At 37.0% G+C, this 16,459-nt stretch overlaps 1 protein-coding gene and 1 long non-coding RNA gene across 3 annotated transcripts in view; both read left to right on the forward strand.

Annotated features, from left to right (window-relative positions):
* NEBL (nebulette) overlaps positions 1–16,459 on the forward strand; it is a 574,345-nt gene that overhangs the window by 214,171 nt on the left and 343,715 nt on the right. Inside the window, exon 4 of the mRNA XM_053713962.1 lies at positions 11,195–11,302. Within this exon, the coding sequence (XP_053569937.1) occupies positions 11,195–11,302 (108 nt within the window). The remainder of the gene's footprint in view (positions 1–11,194; positions 11,303–16,459) is intronic.
* The window catches only part of LOC128660226 (uncharacterized), a 51,948-nt gene continuing 50,681 nt past the window's right edge, over positions 15,193–16,459 (forward strand). For both annotated transcript variants that reach the window (XR_008402516.1, XR_008402517.1), the window contains exon 1: positions 15,193–15,271. This is a non-coding gene — a long non-coding RNA (uncharacterized LOC128660226). The remainder of the gene's footprint in view (positions 15,272–16,459) is intronic.

Below are 16,459 nucleotides of genomic sequence, written 5' to 3' on the forward strand. Positions count from 1 at the left end.
ACATCTCAACATTCACAAATATACATTTCTGACATTCAAAAACAAAACAAAAACAAATCAGTGACCAATATAGCCACCTTTCTTTGCAAGGACACTCAAAAGCCTGCCATCCATGGATTCTGTCAGTGTTTTTGATCTGTTCACAATCAACATTGTGTGCTGCAGCAACCACAGCCTCCCAGACACTGTTCAGAGAGGTGTACTGTTTTCCCTCCTTGTAAATCTCACATTTGATGATGGACCACAGGTTCTCAATGGGGTTCAGATCAGGTGAACAAGGAGGCCATGTCATTAGATTTTCTTCTTTTATACCCTTTCTTGCCAGCCACGCTGTGGAGTACTTGGACGCGTGTGATGGAGCATTGTCCTGCATGAAAATCATGTTTTTCTTGAAGGATGCAGACTTCTTCCTGTACCACTGCTTGAAGAAGGTGTCTTCCAGAAACTGGCAGTAGGACTGGGAGTTGAGCTTGTCTCCATCCTCAACCCGAAAAGGCCCCACAAGCTCATCTTTGATGATACCAGCCCAAACCAGTACTCCACCTCCACCTTGCTGGCGTCTGAGTCGGACTGGAGCTCTCTGCCCTTTACCAATCCAGCCACGGGCCCATCCATCTGGCCCATCAAGACTCACTCTCATTTCATCAGTCCATAAAACCTTAGAAAAATCAGTCTTGAGATATTTCTTGGCCCAGTCTTGACGTTTCAGCTTGTGTGTCTTGTTCAGTGGTGGTCGTCTTTCAGCCTTTCTTACCTTGGCCATGTCTCTGAGTATTGCACACCTTGTGCTTTTGGGCACTCCAGTGATGTTGCAGCTCTGAAATATGGTCAAACTGGTGGCAAATGGCATCTTGGCAGCTGCACGCTTGACTTTTCTCAGTTCATGGGCAGTTATTTTGCGCCTTGGTTTTTCCACACGCTTCTTGCGACCCTGTTGACTATTTTGAATGAAACGCTTGATTGTTCGATGATCACGCTTCAGAAGCTTTGCAATTTTAAGAGTGCTGCATCCCTCTGCAAGATATCTCACTATTTTTTTACTTTTCTGAGCCTGTCAAGTCCTTATTTTGACCCATTTTGCCAAAGGAAAGGAAGTTGCCTAATAATTATTCACACCTGATATAGGGTGTTGATGTCATTAGACCACACCCCTTCTCATTACAGAGATGCACATCACCTAATATGCTTAATTGGTAGTAGGCTTTCGAGCCTATACAGCTTGGAGTAAGACAACATGCATAAAGAGGATGATGTGGTCAAAATACTCATTTGCCTAATAATTCTGCACTCCCTGTATATATGAGCCAAATGACGTGTACAATACCATACAATCACAAACTGTGAGCCCAGTATAAACACCTGAGTAAAGCAAGGCCACCTTCAAGCATCAGACCCAAATGTGAGAAGGTTTGAAAATAAAACAGAAATAATATTGGTAAAATACTTCCCAAATAGTAATAAAATGCGTGGATGCTGCTCTAGTGTAGATATCATGGCTGTGCTCCTGATTCCAATTAAAGCTGTAGAAATAGAAAAAACACAGTGCGCATAGCACTCTAAGAGTAACACTGTTTCATAACAATAAAACACCAAGCGCTGTTAAAATCGCACGGACAATGTTTTAAAATATAACACAATCACCACTCCACAGTACTGTTCACCGACTTCCGGAAAGCATCAGGAGACCGCACCAGGCAGGGGAATAATCTAACGGAGCAACCGGTCTCTCCAATCTGTGATGGCAGATCAAGCTACAAGTCTTTATGCGTTTCGTCAGCCTGGCCTTACCTTCATTGGAATTATGAAGAGATTTGGATAGAAACTCAACCCCTGTTCCAGAATTTGAACTGGAACAATTACTCCCATGGATTCCAGATCTGAAACAGACTAAAGGATTTTGCTTTTAAAGGATATATTGGAACATGAAAAAAAAAGAAACCTTACCCTAAAACCTGTTCGGTAACCCTGAGAGGCAATATTCAAAACCCAAGCATTCTGAACAGACAGGACCAAACCTCCAGAAATAGGCCTAACCTGGCCCCTACCAGAATATCTAGATTGGGGGCTGCTCCTTCATGCTGACTTGGATTAGGAAGTAGGTTTCTTAGATTGTTTATATCTGTTCCTATTTGAACTTGGCTTTCATGCGAAGTTGGAAGATCCTTGTTTCTGAAAGAAGGAAGAAGATTTCTGTTCCATGTTCTGACAAAAGGAATGAAAACGATTAGGAGCTTTAAATTTACCCATAGAATTCTTCTCTTGAGGAAGAAAAGCTCCCTTGCCTCCTAACTCAGAACCAAACAACATTTTTACTGAAAAGACAGAGATAAAAGTCTGGATTAAGAAACAATATCAGCTGACCAGTATTTTAACCACAAATTACTGCTAATGACATACTCTTAGAATTGATTTTAATTATAATAATACCTGCATCACAAATAAAAGCATTGACAGACTTAAGCAGACTTACAAGGTTAAGAAAAACTTTACTAGTAGAATCATCATCTGAAAACTGCTCAGAAAGACTATCAAACCAAACAGATAAAGCCACAGCACAAGAGGAAACACTAACTGTTGGCCTGATTGCTAGAAAGCCCTCGTGTGAAAGGATTACAATTTCCTCTCCATGGGATCCTTAAATGAATAGCTATCTTCCAAAGGAATAGTAGTACGCATAGCCAAGGTAGAAATAGCCCTATCTACCTTAAGAACTGTTTCCCAAAGCTCAGCATTAAAATCTGGCAAAGGATACATTTTCTTAAAACTAGTCAAAAGCTTAAAAGGGCCATCAGGCTTAGACTAATCTTTAGAAACTATCTCAGAGACCGCATAAGGTACAGGGAAATCCTCTAGAGACTTAGCAGAAGGTTTAAAAATGAAATCCAAATGTTTAACAGATTTGTCATCAGATACCTTAGGATCTTGGAAACCTAAAGTACATAATAAAGTACAAACAAAAAAAGGATAAATCATAATCATGCTCAAAAACAAACACCTAATCATCAGATAATTATCACCCTCTGGGGATGAATCAGCTGAACCAGGTTCCAGAACATTATCTAATACAGGCTTAGGTCTAGTAGAAGTTAAATCATGAACTGACCTTTTACGCTTACTTGAAGGAGACATAGCCATAAGAAGACACAACCATAAGGCTATATCCCCCTAAAAAAGACCTCTTGAAGCAAGAGAAAATAGTTACCCCGTCCAAAAAAAAAGGCAATAACAAAACAGCAAGGCTGCAGAGCGCTAACTCGACATAAAAAAATACATAATGTGGCAGGAGAACAGAAAGCGCACACTAAATAACTCAATATCACGCTCAAAACAGAAAAAGAACGTGTGTAAATGATAAAATGCAAAGTGCACTATCCAAATCAGCTGAAGTGCTCTATCCCGACCTAGCAGATGTGCGCATGTTCAATAAGCTGACTCGTGCTAAAAAAATATCCTCGCAATTTTTTTTTAAAGGGGAATAGAGCCTTATAATTTAAAAGGAGCCAAAATATAAATATATACACAAAATATTGTCCCTAGGCTACAGCGTACAATAAAGTATAACACTATATAGCCCAACAGGCTTAAATGAATGACAGAAATATATATATATATATATATATATACAGTATCTCACAAAAGTGAGTACACCCCTCACATTTTTGTAAATATGTTATTATATCTTTTCATGTGACAACACTGAATAAATGACACTTTGCTACAATGTAAAGTAGTGAGTGTACAGCCTGTATAACAGTGTACATTTGCTGTCCCCTCAAAATAACTCAACACACAGCCATTAATGTCTAAACCGTTGGCAACAAAAGTGAGTACACCCCCAAGTGAAAATGTCCAAATTGGGCCCAAAGTGTCGCAGGTTGCCACTAGAGTCCTCGTCCTCTTCCACAACGACATCACAGAGCTAGTGGATGTTAGAGACCTTGCGCTCCCCAACCTTCCATTTGAGAATGCCCCACAGATGCTCAATAGGGTTTAGGTCTGGAGACATGCTTGGCCAGTCCATCACCTTTACCCTCAGCTTCTTTAGCAAGGCAGTGGTCTTGGAGGTCATTATCATTTTGGAATACTGCCTGTGGCCCAGTCTCCCAATTTGAGGGGATAATGCTCTGCTTCAGTATGTCACCGTACATGTTGGCATTCATGGTTCCCTCAATGAACTGTAGCTCCCCAGTGCCGGCAGCACTCATGCAGACCAAGACCATGACACTCTCACCACCATGCTTGGCTGTAGGCAAGACACACTTGTCTTAGTACTCCTCACCTGGTTGCCATCAAACACACTTGACACCTTCTGAACTAAATAAGTTTATCTTGGTCTCATTGGACCATAGGACATGGTTCCAGTAATCCATGTCTTTAATCTGCTTGTCTTCAGCAAACTGTTTGCGGGCTTTCTTGTGCATCATCTTTTGAAGAGGCTTCCTTCTGGGACAACAGCCATGCAGACCAATTTGATGCAGTGTGCGGCTTATGGTCTGAGCACTGACAGGCTGACCCCCCACCCCTTCAACCTCTGCAGCAATGCTGGCAGCACTCATACATCTATTTCCCAAAGACAAACTCTGGATATGATGCTGAGCACAAGCACTCAACTACTTTGGTCAACCATGGCGAGGCCTGTTCTGAGTGGAACCTGTCCTGTGAAACCGCTGTATGGTCTTGCCCCCGTGCTGCAGCTCAGTTTCAGGATCTTGGAAATCTTCTTATATCCTAGGCCATCTTTATGTAGAGCAACAATTCTTTTTTCAGATACTCAGAGTTCTTTGCCATGAGGTGCCATGCTAAACTTCCAGTGACCAGTATGAGAGAGTTTGAGAGCGATAACACCAAATTTAACACACCTGCCCCCCATTCATACCTGAGACCTTGTAACACTAATGAGTCACATGACATCGGGGAGGGAAAAGGGCTAATTGGGCCTAATTCGGACATTTCCACATAGGGGTGTACTAACTTTTGTTGCTAACGGTTTAGACATTAATGGCTGTGTGTTTTGTTATTTTAAGGGGCAGCAAATTTACACTGTTATACAGACTGTACACTCACTACTTTACATTGTAGCAAAGTGTCATTTCTTCAGTGTTGTCACATAAAAATGATATAATAAAATATTTACAAAAATGTGAGGAGTGTACTCACTTTTGTGAGATACTGTATATATAAATTTACTTACACAAAGGCACCCAACTACTGAAATATAAAGTGGAATCCATTAGAAAGCCAAACAAGAGCTGAAACATAACTGCAGAGGATATGGAATAGAAGTATATTGACGACCTGACAGGAGAAAGCTAGAACAGGTGCGGGATGCCTGTGACTAATTCCCATAAGGGGAATAATTGTGCCACTACCCAATACTCCCAGTACATCTATCCATCAACAAATGCATTCTGAGGGTAAATGGGCCTCAAATCAGTCTGAGAACCCCTCTCACAAAAGAACAACTGGTATACCTTCATTCTTCATCTACGTCTAGTGAAGGCAAAACCAAAACTAGCTTCTAGTAAGGTGTGTGTGTGAACATCTCTATTTAATAAATGGAAGATATTTGACCTCAATATTTCTTCAGCTCACAACAGTAAGTGCTCTGTGAACGGTTATCCTTCAGCCTCTGTCAGCTGCATGTTGGAAAAAAAGAACAGCCAATCAGCTTAATCAGTTCTAAGTTCCAACTTTGTTTCACTGTGATCTCATGGAGTTTCATTGAAATCTTGTAAGATTTCATAGTAAACTCCCTTAAAGAGATGAGGAAAATAACATGATTGTGCCTGCATGTGCCAGATGCACTCTCTCTTGCAAGTCCCTGGGCTAGCATACTGATTGAATGCTTATAGTCCCTTCACAATGTTGCTACTTAGGAATTTTTGATGTGAACTATCTCCTTTTTTACGGGTGATATTTTCTAGTCCTTTTTTTACAGCTATGTTCCATCACTTTCAACATCATTTTAATAAAATTATGCATTCCAGAAGAAAAGCAAACTTTAAAAAAAAGTAAATTAAAAAAAAAAAAACATTTATGCAAACTGCATTGGACTGGAAACAGTTTGGATTTTTGAATAGTTTGGTTTTTGGAATATTTTCATTTTCAAAATGGGACAGTTTGGAGTGGGGATGGAACCAAATTTAAATAAACAGCAATATATTATGTCATTTAGGCAATAATTACATGTCATGATACAGCTTATACATGCAAGCTAAAGGTAGTTTTGTAAACAAAGTACCCTCAGAAAGATAGCACAGTACTGTAATCCGAATGGTAATATTTGTTGTTTTAAATAAATATAGACTATATAGACCGAAACAGGCATAGGAGATTATAATTTACAGGCAGAGAAAAATAGTCATTTGTTGATAATTGTATTATTTTTTTAAAAAATATTAATTAAAAAGTTTGAATTTCAGAATGTTTGGATTTTGGAATTCCAGATTTGGGGATTTGTAGCTGTAATTGATTCTCGTACAGTAGCAAAAAATATCACCAACTTGTGACTCCAAGACACCTTGCCAGGTAGTCAGGACACTATACTGTATTTTATTTGCCTAAACTGGGCTTTGTTGTCAGATATTAGGATATAGGAGGTGATAGAAACAACTCTTAATGGGAAGTTTTCTCAGTTACACCCATGTACAAGGTACCCTAGCCAGTGGTTAAATTCTTCAGTGTGTGGTGATAGTGGATTGTTATGGTCTCATGTGCTCTAGGAAAAACATGTGAAGAATACACCAATAAAACTGACCTTTCTGCACAGCATGTTTTTTATTTAAAAAAATATATTCTGTGCTTTTGTTGTGTTTATTTCAGAGCTGTCCAATCATACGATGAGCACAATATGCTGTTTGGAGTCTCTCTTCCAGATAAGGCTTTTCACACTGTAAAAATTAAAATACAGGTTTTGCAATATCTTCCTGAGTTAACACCCAATTTAAAAGATTAGCAATGACTTGTTTAGCTTTTATATATCTTCCAATTACATCCTCAAGAATGTTTAAGAAATCAAACTTCTTAAAACTCCCAAATTTAAAAGAATCATTTTATTTTGCAGTAATCTTTATGGAAAAAGGTTGCCACCAAAGAAAAATAGTTTTATGCCTTCCTAAGGCTCAAATTAGAATTAGAGGAAGATAAAAATATTTGTTTGCATCAGATTTGTTTTGGACACAAAACTTTTGTGTGTACAAGTTAGTACATGAAATGAAAGCATTATACAAATGGCAGGTTTGTTATTGTATCTAAGACATGAACATATTATATTTATTTGCTATGCATTTATTTCAGTTGGTTCAGATTCTATACATGATAAAGAGATGATGCTTGAAAAATGCTGTGGAAATGCTAATCTTTCAGCTAAGTGGATCACAATTTCCTTTTGTGCAATCTCTCTCTTAAAGTGAATTTTATGTTTTGTTGTTCTGTAGATGTTTTTTTTTCAGGGTAATGAATGGAAATTTGAGTTCTGAAATTCCAAACTGTATGTAGATTATGGCAAGATACACAGAGGAAGTAGGTTCAAAATACTGTGGGGTTTATTTGTCTTATCCATTTGTTTTTTTTTTTTTTTTTTTTTTAAATTTTTCATATTATCTTTTTTATCATTTTCTTGTTTTCTTTATATTCTTTATTTTATTTTTTAGAAAACAAAAACAAATGTATAACAAATACAATTAAGCTTTTTTCCAATGTATGCTAAATTTTTTTTTTTCTGGAAAACATGCAAATGTTATTATGGATCATTAAATATTTACTTTATTTAAGATGTAAATGCAATTTACATAGGTTGCAAATATAATAAAGTTATGTGCAAACTGATTTAATATGCATAAAATATTTAAATATATATTAGAAAAGGACTCATCTATGGCGTCTGTCTTGATATGGACAGCAAATGTTACATGTTTTGGCTGAGCTATGGTGCTAAAAACATTTTTTGGACCACACAAGAATTTGCTCCCTCTTGTTTGTTAAAGGGACATGAAACCCAATGTTTTTCTTTCATGATTCAGATAGAGCATAGAATTTTAAACAACTTTCGAAATTAACTTCTATTATCACATTTTCTTTGTTCTCTTGGTATCTTTTGTTGAAAAGCAGGGACACAAGCTCAGGAGCCAGCCCATGTCTAGAACACTATATGGCAGCAGTTTTGCAAGAATGTTTTGCATTTGCAAGAGTAGTAGATGGTGGCACTATTTCCTGCCATGTAGTGTTCCAAACACCTGACTAGGTATCTCTTCAACAAATAATAAAATGGGAACTAAGCAAATTTGATAATATATGAAAATTGGAAACTTTTCTTTTTTTAAATTGTATGGTCTGTCTAAATCACAAAATATAATGTTTGGGTTTCATATCCCTTTAAGAGTTCCACTTGGTTTGAAGGAAAACTTACACTCTTTATGACTCTATAATGCAATCAGTATGTTTTATAGAACTAATGTCAGTATCTTTAGATTTATGTATAAGCTTAAAAGCAAGATGCAAAAATGTACTTTGCCATCTGCTGTCTGTAGCCCAGTGGTAACAGATATCGGCTGATTCTGAAACACAGGGAGAGTAATTGTACCCCTCAAGACACTGTAAACTATCTGACTTGTTAAACATCCATATACCACTGTCTAATGAATAAATATTTGATTCAAATAGTCATCCATCATTTTTTTTTTACTTCATTTTTGATCTTATTACAGGCCAACCTGGAAGTATGTCATCTCTAAAGATACAAACATGTCTAACCATCTTATCACAAATCCTTTTTACAGCAGTATATAAGCTTTTATTTCCATATATACATCACCTACGTACCCTTGCTTAACAACTGGTTATTAATTTCTTAGAACTTTCTTGGCCCATTTATAATATTAATAATAATTTCACTTCCCATGGGAATCACTACTCGATAAAAGGTACAGCATCCTATGACTGTTATGTGAGTTTGTAATGTGCAATTTAACTAATTTTCATTAAAAGAACATTCTAGTCATTTTTCCCTCTTTGGATGAACAGTTATGTTAGAGATCTATAAGACCAAGTATAGGCCCCATTCTAGTCATTTCCCCCCCTTTGGATGAACAGTTATGTTAGAGATCTACAAGACCAAGTATAGGTCCTATTCTAGTCATTTCCCCCCCTTTGGATTAACAGTTATGTTAGAGATCTACAAGACTAAGTATAGGCCCCATTCTAGTCATACACCCACCTTTGGATTACCAGTTATGTTAGAAATCTACAAGACTAAGTATAGGCCCCATTCTAGTCATTTCCCCCCCTTTGGATTAACAGTTATGTTAGAGATCTACAAGACTAAGTATAGGCCCCATTCTAGTCATACCCCCACCTTTGGATTAACAGTTATGTTAGAAATCTACAAGACTAAGTATAGGCCCCATTCTAGTCATTTCCCCCCCTTTGGATTAACAGTTATGTTAGAGATCTACAAGACCAAGTATAGGCCCCATTCTAGTCATCCCCCCCACCTTTGGATTAAAAGTTATGTTAGAGATCTACAAGACCAAGTATAGGCCCCATTCTAGTCATCCCCCCACCTTTGGATTAACAGTTATGTTAGAGATCTACAAGACCAAGTATAGGCCCCATTCTAGTCATACCCCCACCTTTGGATTAACAGTTATGTTAGAGATCTACAAGACTAAGTATAGGCCCCATTCCAGTCATTTCCCCCCCTTTGGATTAACAGTTATGTTAGAGATCTACAAGACCAAGTATAGGCCCCATTCTAGTCACCCCCCCTTTGGGTTACCAGTTATGTTAGAAATCTACAAGACTAAGTATAGGCCCCATTCTAGTCATTTCCCCCCTTTGGATTAACAGTTATGTTAGAGAAAGTATAGGCCCCATTCTAGTCATTTCCCCCCCTTTGAATTAACAGTTATGTTAGAGATCTACAAGACTAAGTATAGGCCTCATTCTAGTCCATAAGACGCTGCTGAAAACTTCAAAACTGACTTGTTTTTACTTCTTTTTTCTATGACATTTTAATCTGATATAATTAATAAAGCTGCCCAAGTTATGTATGTGATAAATTTGGAACATCTGCTTTTCCTACATTTAGATCGTGCAAAAGGAAACAGTTAATAATATTGATGACAAGTATGTGATGCCTTTCAATGTAGGATTTTATTTTTGCACCAAATTAATATATCAGTTCATGACGTGTTATTAACTTGTTCATATAATTTTGTGGTCATTTTAACTTTTTATAAAACTAGGACACAAATAAGTATATGAAAATGTGAACTGTACATAAGTGAAAACATTTAAAAATAGGGGGGAAAAAAGCGCCAAGATTTCAAACCGGCTGCAATTTAAAAAAAATAGTAAAAACTGGTGCATAAAGTATGAATGTGCATTCGGATCCTTTGTTACGATCCGAATGTGGAGGAAGGTGGCTTCTCGTGGTATTGACAATTTTTGGAGCCAGATTTCTTATTGTGAAAGTTCAACACACTAATATCTGTGCAAATCCAAATCTTAGTGTTTTGTACTTTCACAAGAAGTAATCCAGCTTTCGAAAATAGCCGAATGCCATGGGCAGCCGCCTTCTTCTGCAATCGGATCCTAACATAGGAACCAAATCTACATCCCTAGCAAAAAGTTTTCTCTGTTTGGGTCTTTTGGGTTGTAATATTTTTGTGAGGAACAACAATGTAAAGTACCTGGTGGGTTTTACAATAAAATTCACAAGAAACCATTAGAAAATCAGCTTTCTGATAGGTTTGAATGACCCAAATTTTTAAAACCCTGCAAAATTAAAGGGACACTGAACCCAATTTCTTTTTTTCATGATTCAGATAGAGCATGCAATTTTTAGCAACTTTCTAATTTACTCCTATTATCAATTTTTCTTCATTCTCTTGCTATCTTTATTTAAAAAAGAAGGCATCTAAGCCTTTTTTATTCGTGGACGAATTTATCCACCAATCAGCAAGAACAACCCAGGTTTTTCCAAAAATGGGCCTGCATCTAAACTTACATTCTTGCATTTCAAATAAAGATGCTAAGAGAATGAAGAAAATTTGATAATAGGAGTAAATTAGAAAGTTGCTTAAAATGTCATGCTCTATCTTAATCACGAAATCAGAGTGTAATAGACCCCACAGATTGAAAAAGCCTCATACACATTTAATTATAAATCATACATATGTAATTATTTTTGCAGGTAAAATATAAGAAGGATTTTGAAGACAGCAAAGGAAGAGGCTTTAGTATTGTGACTGATACACCTGAATTGCAAAGACTGAAAAAGACACAGGAGCAAATCAGTAATGTATGTGGTAATTTTAGAAATATCAATAAATTGTGTTGGCCTAAAAATGGATGTAATTTTTTTTTGGTGTGAATGAGAATGTATAAAAGTGTCAGGTTCATTAAAAGCTGTTTCTCTTGAAAATTCTGTATGTGTATTTTACAACCCTTTATATCCATTGGCTGATGAAAAGTGTGAATCTTCAGCATGGAATATAAGAAACAGTTTCCTTATGATAACACATCCTACAATTGAGCAGAATAAAAGAAAAGGTAATTTTTTGTTGATGTAAATTAGTATATTTTTTAAATAATACTGTATTATACAATATAATTATTTGTTGTGTCGTACCAATGGGGTTCTAATTAACATTTTTTTTCTAACTACACACAATTGTACATAATTTCTTAGAAATATTTAAAGATTATTTTTTATTAAAAACATTGTCTGACTTAATTGCAAACTATGCAATTTCTTAGGGCTTGTAATGTTAAAATGTTATGTCCTTTGCAGAAATATAGTGAGTATCCCATTTTTATAAGATCCAATTTCGCTTTTGTCAGCTTGAGAATTGGTATAATATTAAAATGGAAACTTCATTGGTGTGCATTACATATTCTGAGAATACTTTAATGTAGTCCCTTGGCATATAAATTGTCTTTTGTCTTGTTGGTAGAAGGGTAATTCACAAAATTTTATATTTATATGCTGTCTTCTGAATTCAGAAGTTGCTACAATGAGACTGGGATCTAACTAAATCTACACTTCAAAATGTTTCAGAAATTGTGTACTAAAATTTAATGAATAGTTATCTAAGCAGCACATATCTGAAGAAGTTGTACAACTATAAACATATTTCTGTGGGATCCAGTGATATACAGCAGAATGCCCCTATTATACACAGAATGACCGTATAGAGACCAACTGGCAACAGCATGAAAAAAATACTTGTATGAGAACAGCAAATTGCTTATCAACAAAAGGTAAAAAATACAATTTACTTTTTTTAATAATTTTATATTATGATTACAAGAATTTTAAAGTCATTTATGCTCTGTCTTTTATGTTCTTTTTTAAAGTGTGTACAGGCTGCAAAGTATACCAAAATATCTGACTAGAGGGGCGATATTTCAATACCCCATGTGCGCTAACAGCGTGCCACTTATAATTAATCACCAAAAACCAAAATGGGTAAAAAAGGTGGTTAATGGAGTCCATGAGGCCCATTTATCAAGCTCCGTATGGAGCTTGAAGGGCCGTGAAGACTCGCCAGAAACAGCAGTTATGAAGCAGCGGTCTAAAGACCGCTACTCCATAACCCTGTCCGCCTGCTCTGATGAGGCGGACAGGAATCGCCGCAATTCAACCCGATTGAATACGATCGGGTTGATTGACACCTCCCTGCTGGCAGCCGATTGGCCGCGAGTCAGCAGGGGGCGGAGTTGCACCAGCAGCTCTTGTGAGCTGCTGGTGAAATGCTGAATACGGAGAGCGTATTGCTCTCCACATTCAGCGAGGTCTTGCGGACCTGATCCACACTGTCAGATCAGGTCCGCAAGACCTTTCATAATTTGGCCTCCATGTGGGTGTTTTGCAATTGGATAGAGTGTTATTTGTGATAAGTTTTAAATAATTTGAATGCAATTTGTTTATGGATGGACATGATGGGGGTATCCCAGGCATGTATTTTTTCTAACATAAGATGGCGAGAGATGAGTCCACAATATCATCACATATGGGATTACATGCCAGTCCACTATGAGGAGGCAAAAATATCCATACTTACTAGAACTTTAATATCTCTCACTCTATTAGAATTCCAAGATGGAGTGAGGTGATTTACATTTTATTTATAGGGGTTCGCTAATCAGTCTAAGACTCGGTGCCCCCCTCAGAGACACTATGAAGGACAAAGTGGAAGATGGAAATTTCAGCCAGGCAGTGAGAATCTTTTGCCAGTGTGGAAATGTCATAGACCTCCCAGGTGAAATTTGGATTTATCTGCCAATCCCCTTGTATAAAGTGTGCTGCTCCTTGTAAGATCCTTGGCACTGTGCTTGCACTGCCTAGGATGAACCTGTTCATTGAAAGCAGTCATCTACATCTGAGGTAAGCAAGCACAAAGGTGCTGATAGGTAAATACATTACACCTCCATGGCACATTAACTTTAAGCATAAACATGTACACAAGAGTCACATAGCCTAGGGCAATATTTATGCACACCACACAACTTCTAGAGCAGTTTTTGGCAGCTTTCAGACAATTTTAAAATTTCTGTAAAAATTAAGCTTCTGTCTCTTAATTTAGTGCAACTGGCTTTAGCACTCTCTGATGTTTTCAGAGACCTTAACTCAGCTCACTCTTACAGTTTGCTAAATCGGTTTTATAGAGTTATAGACCCTGTGAATCTGTATTTAGCACTCACCAGTAGTGCTGTTTTTTTTTAAGGGTTAACATTTTTAGTGTGCCTTCCTGGAGAAGCTCTCCAGTGCTGGGCTGGCAGAGATGGGGAGACTTTCTGATCAAATCAGAGCTTGTTAAAAGGTTTTCTGTGTGCTTATTTAACCCTTTATTGCTGTGAACTATTTATTTGCTGGTGCTGTTAATTAGAGTTGTTTTAAGGGGTGCTTATACCTCAGTATACCTCACAGTTTACCCTAATGGGTTACTCAGTTTTACATTGTGCCTTATTACATAACTTCTGACTTCACTGATACCCTCAGGGGTAAACATTTGTGCTGTGTACCCTTATACTGCTTCTGTGCTTTCTATCTCCTAATATATAACTCAGCTATCTGGACCATCAGCTGATCCTTTGGGGTGAAGATCTACTTATCATTTAAATCCTTATATCTACTGCTTACTTTGCAAAAATATTCTGATGTGTCTCCCTCCTCAACTATGTACTTCATGTGTTGAGTCTGTGTGTGATCCTAAATAAGGTTTAACACAGCCCTTCAGTCAGAGTGTTCTGGGGTCTTCAGTTTCCCAAGGCTATACCCCATGACATTCTACTGAACTATTTGCTTAATTTAAGTAGTATAAATACTCTGCTATTGCTGAGTTGATGGCTGTTATGTCTCCAGCAGTTACATTTAGATGCATGCAAGGGGCAGAAGGTGATCCTTAAGAGGCCTTTAATTCATTAGGGGCATCCCTTAGGAGCAATCTTTCTAAATATCCTGCAGTGAAACTACGTACATTTGAATCCATAGATTCCTCTTCTGAGAATGGATTTTCAGAAGCTCATGACCCCCTTGCTTTGGATTCTCTTGCTTCAGAAAAAAAACTGCCTGTTAAAAAGATTGATAAATTCTTTAAGGGAGATCCTAAAGATCATTTTACCTTCCTGGTGCCTGACTAAGGGATGAAATAAATCAAGTATTTGCTTTATTCTCTGCCAAGTTTAAAACCATGTGCCCCCTCTCTTCTAATTTATAGTCAGGGGGAATGTAATCTCAAAAGTCAATGCTGAATAGGAATGTGTGCATTTTCTGATATCTTATCCAATCTTTTTCCTGTAGCAAATGGTGCAATTGGAGTGTGATCCCTCTGATGTTGAAAAAAGACATATTGGGAGCTGATAAACAGCCAATAAATACAATCATCAAGATTGGAATCAACCCCTAGCTGTGTAAAGACATTCCTGATACTTTCAGAGAGTATCTTCGGCAGTCTAGCATCGTGACTGTCAAGCAGACTTAGAAAATGTTAGGCAGGGAATGAATAATCTACAGTCATCGCCTAAAAACCTAAATTATTTAGAATTACCATGTCTATATAGTAATTTCTAAAATATTCTAGACATAGAGATATTATAGACATAAAGTTTTGCTATCATAACATACTGACTTCTTGTCTGTGGTTGATAGAGGTCATGCAGCCTTGTGTATTTTCTTTTAGGCACAGAATTATTCTCTCTGGGTGAGCAGGCCAGTCATTTTTGGCCATCAAATGATCACTGAACACTGCAAAATGTACCCTGAAGTGTAAGTAAGGCATGCTGACTTTTCAATCAGCACAACCGCAGTAGCCTGTTAACGTCTGTGTGAACAAGCATGCTGAAAAACGGAACATCTTATAAACCAAATCCTAAGTATATACTGTACAGCAGTGGATATACAAAGTACTTCCTCATTTTAATACAAAATATATTAAATACCCCATATTGCAAATTAGCTTACACATAATGAGGAACTGGAAAATATAATTAGAAAACCATAGATTTATGTTTTTTTCCTGCATGAGGATATTTATTCACTTTCAGCTAAAAATCTCCTAGTCCTTTTACTTTATGCCCTTTAGCTTAAAGGGACAGTCTACTCCAAAATTTGTATAGTTTAAAAAGATAGATAACACCATTACTACCTATTCCCCATCTTGGCGCAAACAACAGTGTTATATTAATATGCTTTATACCCTTTAAACCTCTACATTTCTGCATGTTTCTAAGCCACTACAGACAGCCTCTTTTCTCAGTATTTTTTTAGCTTTTAACAGCTAGCTAATACTAGTTCATGTTTGCCATATAGAAAACATTGTGCTCACTCCTGTGCAGTTATTCACAAATCAGCACTAATTAGCTAATATGCAAGTCTGCAAATAGCACTGAGATAAGGGGGCAGTGTGCAGGGGCTTAGATACAAGGTAATCACAGAGGTAAAAAGTATATTAATATAACAGTGTTTGTTATGCAAATTGGGGAATTGTTAATAAAGGGATTAACTATCAATAAACATTTTGGAGTAGACTGTCCCTTTAAAGACATTTTACTGCTCATCAGTCAGTCTGAAACTTAGAATATTCACCCAAATGTTTGGTCCTGCTAAAATCGATATATTGAACCCAAGAAGTGTGTTTATGTAAACATTTGTTTGTCTATATCCCCATATGTCAATGGGATTTATTCTAATATTTCAAAACTGCAGAATTACGTGTCTTGTCATGGGATTACTTTTTTTTTACTTTACTATCCCTTTAAAACTGTTGCTTCTTAAACTTCCCCCAAACTTTGAGGTTGCAAATGTCAAACATTTCATAATCATTTGTAATTGGTTGCATGAGAGAAGGGGTGGTGCTGCACAAGTATTTGCTTGTGTACTGTTAAAGTGAATGTAAACTTGAGCATATTCGCTCAAGTCGTAGGATAGAATTAAAAAGCAAAACATCACAACCCA

Source organism: Bombina bombina, chromosome 5 (assembly GCF_027579735.1).
Source record: "Bombina bombina isolate aBomBom1 chromosome 5, aBomBom1.pri, whole genome shotgun sequence".
NCBI lineage: Eukaryota > Metazoa > Chordata > Amphibia > Anura > Bombinatoridae > Bombina > Bombina bombina.